Source organism: Chenopodium album, chromosome 22 (assembly GCF_948465745.1).
Source record: "Chenopodium album chromosome 22, dcCheAlbu1.1, whole genome shotgun sequence".
NCBI classification, from domain to species: Eukaryota; Viridiplantae; Streptophyta; class Magnoliopsida; order Caryophyllales; family Amaranthaceae; genus Chenopodium; species Chenopodium album.
Genome location: NC_137855.1, coordinates 8,607,578 through 8,619,292, shown reverse-complemented (window position 1 = coordinate 8,619,292; position 11,715 = coordinate 8,607,578). Strand labels below are relative to the sequence as shown.

Genomic DNA, 11,715 nt, shown 5'->3' with positions numbered 1-11,715 from the left:
ATACTTTGATATCAATTAAAGGGGACAGAGAAGAGCAGATGATTTGAAATTAGATGTTTGATTTATGTAGTGGAACTTGTATTTTGTTCATGGGAAATTGATTTGCATGAGCAATATATAGATTATACACTGCTATTATCTCTGGGTTTAGCTATGAACGTGAAAGGTTAACTCATTAGTTTATTTTTTTTTTAAAATATATATATATGGGTGGATGACGGATGGATGGTAAGCGAATGATATATCGGGTGACGGATGGCTTGGAGCTCCACCCGAATCCGATCTGATCCGTCACCCGCTTCATTCATCATCCACCCCTCATCCATTTAATTCGGGTTTTTGTCCATTTATTTATATCGGGTGGATCGGGTTACTGGATATCCATATAAAATTAACATCCTTACCATGTAGTAGTTGCTATCCGGTTTACCCAAATTAACAAGAATGTGCATTGCCGCTTCAATGTCGGTTGGAGATGGGTTGACATCATTGTACGCCTGAGGGTGCTAGACCAAAATACATACCAGGCCCACTTGACCTGGAATTGGTGGTGGGAGCAGAAGGCCTAGAAGCCCAAGATGAGGCTGGGTAAGGCTACGTTGGATTGGGCCACTGTGCTGTCCACGGTTTCCATTAACCAGGCCAATTATATGGACCTTGCTGAAATGGCCACTGAGGCTCATTTACCGAACCGGACTGCTGTTGGGCCGGGCTACCAGTATTGCGAGCAATCTTATTTGAATTGTTTTGTTTTTGCTTGTCGTTCTTAGAGTTGGTTCGTGAAGTAGAGGACTCCGATGCCTAATTACCACCAGTGGTGGAGACCAAGGTAGTAGTTGGACGGTTGGAGGAGCCACCTTCCTTAGCCAAACAATTTTTAATAATTCGCTCGGCTAATTTCAGACGAGATCGACAACTTTCAAATGGAGGCAGTGGCTCTTGATTTTGGATGAAATCCACCGTGCCTGCATACGCCTCGGGAAGGCCGACGGTTAGCTTGAGAATTAGACGGGTATCGGGAATCAGAGTATCAACATCCGCAAGACGATCGACAAGGGATTTGATGTGATTACAATAGCCATCAATTTAAGAGAAATTTTGGAAATCAAGGTCAGCAAGTTCTTGTTCGAGATGAGAAGCCCGGGATGCTTTATTGTCCTTGAACATAGACTCTAGGCGAGCCCAAGCACCCTGAGCGGTGTCATCCTTGAGAAGGATGGCAGTGAGAAGATCATGAGAAACGAAACCGTATATCGAATTAAGGACCGCGTCATCTAGTCGTTTCCAAAAAGCCAAGTCTGCCTTCTTAGATTGTTTATATGCAGCAAGTTCCGTCGCCTTCGTAGGAGGAATGATGTGATATGTAAGGTCATGAACCCTACATAGCACCTTGAAAAGGGCAGGCCAAGAGTGGTACATTCCGGCGGCCTCGAAAGTGATCGGAATAAGAGACTTCACGTTGGTGGTAGCAAAAGCAGGATGATATTTGGGTGATTCAGCCATGGAATGTTGTAGCGGAGGGTTGAAAGAAAAATAGAGGAAGAGGAAGGAGATGGGCAGTGAGAAGAGGAGGAAGGAAAATTAGGATCGAAACCCTACTGATACGACCATGAAAGAATATGATCGTTGCCTTTACATTGATTAATCTTTCGTATAAAAAGTCAACTGAATATATTTGCAAATATTCTATCACAAATGTATACAAAAATTTTTGTTAAATATTTGGTCTCTGCAAATTAGGAGGTATTTCTATCAAAAAGTATCTTATTTATCTATAAAAGTAATTTAAAACGTAAATTTAAGAAAGATTCATGTATATAATGCAGTTACAATCCCAAATTTTGAGATACTCAATACTTCACGAAGTTTAAAATTGCTATAAAAATCTCTTTATTAGGATAGAATTTGGGAGAATATATATAATTCAGAGAATCTATTTTAGGAAATATATTGATGGTAAGATTGTTGCCTTAGACTCCAAGTCTTTGTTTTGATAGCTTTTATATATAGGCATCAAGAAATTGAAAATTAACACATAAACACAATTATATTCTAGCAACCTTCAACAACGTTCTTTGTATGACTCTTTAAATTACATTTTAAAATGACTTGTTTCTGAGAAAGGACCTTATATAAAAACTGGCAGATTGGGACCTTACTTCAAAAAATTGTGAGATGGGACCTTATTTAAAAAAAAATTATTGCACGATAGGACCTTTTAATGAATTTTGGCATGGCGTAGGTGGTTTTTAGGGGTTAATTGGTGTAGGATTTCAGTGACGTGAAGGTGGTATTCGGGGGGGTTTGTGTGGAATTTCAGTAAGGTGGTATTCGGGGGGTTTGTGTAGGATTTCAACGAGGTGGAGGTGACGTGGTCTTCGAGGGCCGGGGTGAGATTTGGGCTGGTTAATATGGTTTTCGGGGGTTTCGGTGTGGGATATGAGTGAGGTGGAAATTGTTTTCGGGGATTGGTGTGGGATTTAGGCTAGTTGGAAGTGGTTTTCGAGGTCAATGGCCGAATTTTGTCAAAAGGTCCCATCTCACAAATTTTTTTTTGAAATAATGTCCCAATTTGCCATTTTATAGTTATTTTAATTTAATTTTTAATATAAGGTCCTTTCTTACAGATAAATCATTATAAAAGGTCTTTTCACGCAAAATTTTCTTAAACATTTGGTCTCTGCAAATTAGGAGGTCATGTGCATTAGCCTGCTATGCACTCCAAAATGATTAGAGATATTTCTTTTTAACTAATAAAATTTCAATATTCCTTTCCTGCCACATGGTCTCCATTTATTTTTTTTCTTTCTACCTTTATCTATTCTAAAATGGAGGAAGTAACTTATTTAATGTCAAAAAATATCTTATTTATTAATAAAAATAATAATTTAATAGATAAATAATTTTTTTTTGGAGACAGTATATAATTTGTGTTGTTTTCTATTTGATTAACTTCCATTAGTATCCCTCAAAAAAAAAAAAAAAAAAACTTCCATCAGTATTCAAAAGATAAAAACTAAAATAATACTGTATGCCTGTACGGATTTATAGAATTGATTATTATTATTATTACTAGATGAAAGCTCGTGCGATGCACGGTTTTTTCATACATTTTTTTACATGTGTTTTTTTCATATATAAATCTCAAGAAAAGTTATCTTTCTTAGTTAAACAATAGGGTGTATAATTTAATTACTATTGTCTATCAAATAGGATAATTTTTATTATTTTTATGTAAAAATGTGGCTTTATCTGTTGATGTATCTCAAGAAAAGATAATTTTCTTACTTAAACCATATTATATTTTAATGATAGTAATTTATAATATGACCTTATCGGTTTATGTTAGTTAAGTGGCAATATCAAATCTTATAATACTAAAATAAAATATAATGAATCACTGATTGTGTCCGTTATTGAGTTCTAACCAAGAATTTTATGTTGTTTTAACTTCTGAAATACGCTTCTTTGCATATAAATATTGTTGGTACTTGGGATTCCCATAAAATTTTATGTTTTTTCTAAATTTAAAGTACTGATAAATTATTAGCATTGAATATGATAAATTTTGTTAATATAATATATTTTATTTGTTAATAGAATAAATGATAAATGATAAGCGCATACTTTTTCTTATTTGCAAGATAAAAAGAAAGGATTATTTTTTATTTTAATGATTTATTAGTTTTTTTAGCTAATCCAAAATTGAATTTATATTTTATTTTTATTTTTTTACTATTTTTTTTATAGAACGTAGTTTATATTTTTTTATTAGATTATTTTTAATTTAAATTTTTTATATCACTTTTTTTTTAAAAAAAAAAAAGAATATCACTTTTCTTATTACATTATTATTTTATCTAATCTAAAATTGAAATTTTTTTATAGTAATTGAACATGATTTTTATTACAATTTTACTTTTTTAACTTGAAATTATCTTTCTTATATAAATTTAATTTTATCACCATCATTATTGTATTTTATAACTTTTTAAATATGATAATTGAACATTTTATTTCTCACAATTTTTAACTTGAATGTAGTTTATGTTTATTATCTTTCAATCTTTAATTTTTTTTTTTTGATAAAACTTAAATTTTTTTGTTATAAGTATACATGAAATATTATTTAATTGATAATTTCAACTCTAATATCAAAATATAACTTATTCATGAGTTCTTTTTAAATTATTTAATCCTATGTTTTAAAAAAAAATTTATTTAAATCCTTATATCTAAAGTTGATTTTTAGTTTTCTCCAAAAAAAAAATAACAAAAGATGATTTTAATTTTTTTTTAAAAAAGATAATTTTCAAAAATAAATCACTATTCATTTATTTATATCAATGTGGCAAAATTCTTAAATCTCATTCGTCAGTTTTACTTAGATGGCAAGTGAATTTTAAAATCTAAAATAAAATAGAAATCTAATTTTTAATTGGTCGAAATAAGACCTTTGCTTATGTGGCGCGCCAAATGCTCCCAAAATTTTTTTGCTTTATTTATATATATTAGATTTGATATTAGATTAATCGAATATTTAGATAAAACCATTTATTTTATAAGATAATTTTTATATCCCATGATTTTATATAAAAAAAATCACACAAAAAATAATTTTTGTAATTACACATTTAATTATAAGTATTCCAAATAAGCACAATGTAAACAATAATCACAAATATACATTTAAACATGAATTTTAAAAACGGAAATTTCATGAAATGCCCCTGAGTTATTTTTTTATTCACCAAATACCCATCAAAACTTTCAAATTCACCAAATACTCCTGAGTTTAAAAAAATGTCATCAAATGCCCTTAATGACTAACGGCGGCTAACACCGTTAGTCATTAATGACTATTATGCCACGTGGCAGCTTCTAAGTGGTTGTTGTAATATTAATTAATTAATTATTAAAAAAACTTTAAAAATAAATAAAAAAAACTTTTAAAATAGAAAAAAAATTATAAAAAAAAAAATTACCCCAACCACCCAAGACCCACCCCACCCCCAACGGCTGACCACCGGCCACCACCCCCAGACCCTGCGCCGGTGGTCCATTTTCGCCGGCGACGGTAGCCCCCACCCTCCGACACCCCCTCCCCTACCCCCAGCCCCTTCTCCCTCCGTTTCCCCTCCCCTTAAACCCTTCCCTTACCTCGAAAAAGCCCCCTCCCTTCACGGCCGGCGCCCAAACCCCCACCCGGCGCCGGCAAACCAATTTCGCCCCACCCCCTTTCCCTCCTAAACCACCACCCAAAAAACCAAAAAACCCTTTAATCGAAAAAACCCCAAATCGAAATCTAGGGTTTCGATTTGGGGGTTTTTTGGTTTTTAAAATGGTGGTTTAGGGGGGAAAGGGGGTGGGGATGGCGGGGGGTGGGGCGAAAAAGGTTCGCCGGCGCCGGGGAGGGGGTTTGGACACCGGCCGCGCGGGGGGGGGGGGTTTCGAGGGATGGGGAGGGGTTTAAGGGGAGGGGAAACGGAGGGAGAGGGGGTTGGGGGTAGGGGAGGGGGGTTGAGGGTGGGGGGCTGGCGTCGCCGGCGGCCGGTTCCGGCTGGGAGATGGCGGCCGGCGCCGGCGCCGTCTGTAGGGGTGGTGGGGCGGGGGTGGGTTTAGGGGGTGGTGGCCGGTGGGGGGTATTTTTTTTTAAAAAAAATTAAGTTTTTTTTTTAAAGTTTTTTTTAATAATTTATTTATTTATATTACAACAACCAATTGGATGCTGCCGCGTGGCGTATTAGTCATTAATGACTAACGGTGTTAACCGCCGTTAGTCATTAAGAGCATTTGGTGAAATTTTTTTAAACTCAGGAGTATTTGGTGAATTTGAAAGTTTTGATGGGTATTTGGTGAATAAAAAAATAACTCAGGGGCATTTCATGAAATTTCCGTTTTAAAAATTAAGCTAAAAAATAACCCATTCATTAATGACCTAATAAAACTGACACAAAATTCATTTGATGTTGTTTTGTATTGATATCAAATTTTTTTGATGGAGTATGATGCGTCAATTTATAGTGATAAATATCACAAATTTTGATTTAATTATAAATAAAGAATAATTTTTATTTACTATCACAAACACCATCAAAATTTATCTTATAATGGTAGATCTAAATCCTATATCTAAAAAATCATTATTCGTTGTTTTTACCTAAGTGAAAAATTTCTTAAATCTCATTCGTCGCTTTTATTTAGGTGCCAAGTGAATTTTTTAATTCTAAAATAAAATAGAATTCTAGTTTTAATTGGTCAAAAATATACCTTTAATTTGCTTATGTGGCGCGCCGAATGCTCTCCAAAAATGCCTACTATATATATATATATATATATTAGATTATTATTATTATTATTATTATTATTATTATTATTATTATTTTGTAGGTTAAAAGTATGCCTCCAATAAGCCCTAGTCTATATGAACGAAAGTCTATCTACAATTTTCATGCTACAATTAAATTAAGGACATTTTGTGAAAACTACCTTATAAAGCATTTTTTTTGCGAGAAACTACCTAATAAAAAAAATGTTGTAAGAAACTACCTTATAAAAGGATAAATGTTGTAAAAGACTACCCTTGGTCGAAAAATCATCATTGACTTTTATTTTCCGGCGTTGATCATGTCACGTGCCAATTAAGAAAAAAGGAGGGAAAGAGTGAATTAAAAGTCACGTGATTGGCACGTGATTTGGTCAACGCCGGAATTTGAAAGTCAATGGTGACTTTCCGATCAATGGTAGTCTCTTACAACATTACCTTTTTATAAGGTAGTTTCTTACAACATTTTTTTTATTAGGTAGTTTGTCACAAAAAAAAGTATTTTATAAGGTAGTTTTTTACATAATGTCCTTAAATTAAAGGCAGATTACCTGTTTGATTATACAATTAATTATTGGGTTGGTTTAAGTTCGTACCTTAATTACAAGTACAAGCCCAAATTTCTAAGATACTCAATGCTTCACGAAGCTTGAAATTGCTATATATAGAACCCTTTTTAGGATAAGATTTTGGAGAATATAGGATAGAATATACTACGTATATAATTTGGAGAATCAATTTTAGGAAATATTTTGATGGTTAGATTGTTGCCTTAGACTCCAAGTCTTTATTTTGATAGCATTATATATAGGCAATGAGAAATTGAGAATTAACACATAAACACAATTCTATTCTAGCACTCTTCATCAACGTTCTTTGTATACTAAGAATTATGGAAGTTGAACGTGATTCTATCCTCGAGCGTGCTCTCTCGCTTAAATTTTCCAAACTTGATGTGTCAAAGTCTAATCAACGACCCAAAGTTATTTACAAAATCAAACGCCAAAAGCTAATCGCACCACCGTACCCTTGGGCAACAGAACGGCGAGCCACGGTCCATACCTTACGACAACTGTTAGATGAAGGATTTAATAAAATCTCCGGCGAAGTAAGATGTAAAATATGTAAGGCAATCGACATTGTGAGCTATGACCTTAAAGAAAAGTTCCAAGAGATTGTTAAGTTTGTTATACAAGGGCAAGGTGAATGGCGTGACCGTGATCGTGCACCCAAGCAATGGACCGACCCTATTCTTCGGACGTGTAGATTTTGTAAGAGTGAAAACAGTTGTGCGCCTGTATTAGCTAACAAGAAGAGGCGTATGAATTGGTTGTTTATGTTTTTGGGACAAAGTATAGGGTGTGCCACTTTGGATCAACTTACCTATTTTTGCAAGCATACCAAGTCTAATGTTCATCGTTCCGTGTCCAGAGATCGGATGCTTCTTCATACATATTTAGCTTTGTGCAAGCAACTTGACCCGAAAAGTCCGTTTCATTATCAAACAGTTTGTTAAGAGAGATATGTTGCAATTTCTTTTTCAACTCGTTCTTGTTTTAGGTTTAAATTTTAATACCGTACTCAGTTTCATAATGTAATTATATTTGTATTGATCATTTGATCTATTAAGCCTTTCGAATCTTTTTAATGCGTTAGACTTTGATAATTACATTATATTTAATAATGTTAGAGATAATATCGGAAAATATATGTGTGATATATTTTCCGTATTGATCTTAGGAGAATAATATATTTATGTTTATTATATGTTAAGATATTATTTAAGTATATCTTTTAGGAAGATTATTTCCTATCTTATGTTCTTAGGTTTTGTATAAATACACTACTTATTGATAAATAATAATCAAGCCATGTAAACACATAGATATCTTTCAAAAAAAAAAAAAAAAAAAAAAAAACACATAGATAAGTCAAATATCTAACAAAATATATATATAAAAAGAGTAATTAAATTTTACAACTAGTTAGACCCAAATCTTTCAATTAATTCAGCTTCTAAGACCAAAGATATGTCGGTGACCAAGATTAATTTCGTTCGTAAAATATTATCATCACCAATTATTGTTGGCTCGACGGGGATAAAACGGCGTAGCACGATATAAAATTGACATTTTGCTACATAATTGGTTCGGGTCACGACCGAATATGATGCAACACTAGATCATGATCTTTATCCTAATATATTTGTCATTCTATAGACAAAAAAAAAAACGGCGATAATTCGTCTATGTTTCTTAATGATCTTATTGGTGCAATTTCTCTAAAATTGAATTCAATTGATGACTTAATATATTTTTGTCGTTCATGGAATGATGATTAGATGACAGCTCTAGTTAAAAGTACGCCTCAAATAAGCCCTAGTCCATATGAACGAAAGTCTACCTACAATTTTCATGCTACAATTAAAGGCAGCATACCTGTTTGATTATGGGGTTGGTTTTAGTTTGTACCCAAATTCTGTTCTTTCACTTTGACTTCATTATTTTGATCTTTTTTTTTTTTTTTTTTTTTTTTTTTTTTTTTATAACCCGAATAAATTTGTTGAATTGGTTGTATTTTAGACTGCGGATTATTGGTCTATGTTGCTAATGATCTTTTTGGTGCCATTGTCATGAAATTGGATTCGATAAATTGAGGACTTAATAAATTGAATTGGTTGTATTTCATGATGGAATGATTTTTCATAATGGAATGATTTTTCATAATGGTTAAGCGAAAAACCGAAGGTGGATGCCAACCATACCTTGGTTACTATTAGCCGAGCACAAGCACAAGTATAAGCACATCACGAGCACAAGATTTGTTTGGGTCGTAGAAAATCTTTGACATAAAAAATTCACAAGCACGAGATTTTTTTTATAAAGTTCTACAAAATAAAAAATCACTCATCAAAAAAATGTTCGAAACTCCTAATTAACAAAATTTAACCAATATTAGCATAGAGCATACAATTAGTGAACATAAAAAAGATGAACATCATCTTAAAATCCTTTTATCGCCATATAATTTTGTGGTTGTGTTGATAAAACAATACTACTTCAATTTCCAACACCTTAAAAAAATTTGAATTTTTTGGTGTGATCTAGAATTAGAGTTTCTGAGCGACTTTTAGTACATCTGTATATAGCTTTTAAAATTTTCAACTGAAAAGAAACCCCAAAAAATAAATTAAAATAAACCCCAAAAAAAAAAAAAAAAAAAAAAAAATCAAAAAGTGATCCAAACAAACTCAAAAGAAAATAAGAATAAATAATTTTCTTCCAAATCAACATGTTGTCGTTGGCTCGGCCTGGAGATAAAGCATGGACAAAGGTTATATCAACAAGCCGCGATAAATTGCCTTATGTAACTGATGTTATGTCTTGGAAGGTGTTGATCTTGCATCGAAATGGATACCTAACATATTGTGATCTTGGCACAATTAATAATAAATATAACCCTTGTTTAAATGTGTTGGGGTAACATTTGAGTTACGTTGAAGAATGCCATATGGTTGAGTTAGATGGTGATGTGTTAGTAGTAATACGATATAAAGTTGATGATTTAATAGATAGATTTTACTTAGATCATGAGATTCATGACGAATATGAAACAACATACTATTACACTCGCAATTTTAAGGTTTATAAGCTTGATCATAGTAGAAATGAGAATTGTTGTTGTACTAATGTTGAAGATTTGGGTGAATATATGGTATTTGTTGGTAATAACTCTGCCGTGAGTGTGTCATAAATCAAAGCTCCATCCCGAATTATCAGCATAATGCTATTTACTTTAGTGATGATTGTAAGGAGTATTGGCTTAACATGATGATGAGAGGTTATTATGACCTAGATACAATACCCCGTGGAAAGGATATGGCATATGGGTGTGTTTGACATAGTATCTAGAAAAGTCAAGCGGTTTTACCATGGCAACAATGCAATAATGTTTAAGATTTTTACTTCTATATGGTTTATGCCCAAGTTTTAGGCTAGGTTCGTTGTAGCAAGGTGGAAAACTGGAAACATGAGACAAGGTCTAAACGAAAATGGGGAACGGACGTAGGTAATTCAATTCGACAAATGAATGGAAAATAATAAATTGTACTACTCATGTAACAAACTAACAAAGTACGTAATCATCCATCAATAACTATATACTAAAGACACACAAAAAAGGACACGTATTATCTTCTGGCCTATGTCTTTAGTATTTTTTTTAAAAAAATAAATATGTTTAAAAAATTTGATTAGAGATTATACGCAAAATGTTTGTTTCATCAATATATATTTATTAACTTAAAGTCTTATATATCTAACCAATGATTATTTATAGCAAAAAAATCATGAGTATATATCTTTTAACCTACGGATATTTCACCAAATGCCCTTGAATTAATTTTTTATTCACCATACACCTATGAAAATTTTCAAATTCATCATATACCCTTGAGTTTAACAAAAATGTCAACAAATTCATCATATATCTTTTAACCCCCTTAATGACTGACAACAATTAAGTCTGTTTGTCATTAGGGTTAATTATGCCATATGGAAGCATGTTATTGGTTATTATTTAAATTAATTAATTAAATCTTATAAAAATAGCTTAAAAAATTTTCAAAAAAAAAAAACAAAACAAAACACCACCTATAACCACCACCGACGAGCTACCTTAGCCCAGCCATCTCCAAAAAACCGAAACGCGACGCCCAACCTAGCCTCACCGTCACCTCCTCACCGGGCCGCCGACGGCTTACCTTTAGCCCTACGCTAGTAACTCGCTTGTTCCCAAACCACCATACCCCCTCCGGCCCTCCTTCTCGTTGAACCACAAAAACCCCTTTACACCTTAGCGAAACATCAAATTAACAACCATCTCAAAACCCGTTTGCCGGCAGCCCAAGTCTCATCCCCGATGTCTCCGCCGCCTACCTTAGCCGAAAACCACCGGCCCGTAGTTGTTAAACCCAAAAATTGAAACCCTAAAAATTAAAATCTAGGGTTTTGATTTTGGGGTTTCATTGAGGTGGTTCAGGAAATTGGAGGTGGTAGGGGTGTTCAAAAAAACCTGATCCGCTTGACCACCCGAAGACCCACAAACTACCCGAATGCTAATTTTTGATATTTTTTATTTCTTGAGGGTCGGGTACCCGACCTGTTAAAAGTTCAATAATCGGGTCGGGTAATGGGCCGCACTTTGACTGCCACGGGTACCCATTAAATGACCGGTAGGTTTAATTTTTTTTTTCTTGAAAATATTCAAGGGTTTACTCATTCTATCATAGAATCATTAGCCGCATACATAGCTTTTCTCCTCTCTCTCTCCTTCTCCTCTCTAGATTTGAGAATCCTCAGTCCATTGCAAACAACCACTCTACCTCAGAC

At 33.4% G+C, this 11,715-nt stretch overlaps 2 protein-coding genes across 2 annotated transcripts; one reads left to right on the top strand and one right to left on the bottom strand.

Annotated features, from left to right (window-relative positions):
• Window positions 1–1,086: 1,086 nt before the first annotated feature.
• LOC145603883 (uncharacterized) lies at window positions 1,087–1,503 on the bottom strand. The gene has a single exon (XM_081659856.1). The coding sequence runs from the start codon at window positions 1,501–1,503 to the stop codon at window positions 1,087–1,089; it is 417 nt and encodes a 138-aa protein (XP_081515982.1).
• A 5,714-nt stretch (window positions 1,504–7,217) lies between these two features.
• LOC145603882 (uncharacterized) lies at window positions 7,218–7,841 on the top strand. The gene has a single exon (XM_081659854.1). The coding sequence runs from the start codon at window positions 7,218–7,220 to the stop codon at window positions 7,839–7,841; it is 624 nt and encodes a 207-aa protein (XP_081515980.1).
• The last annotated feature ends 3,874 nt before the right edge of the window (window positions 7,842–11,715 follow it).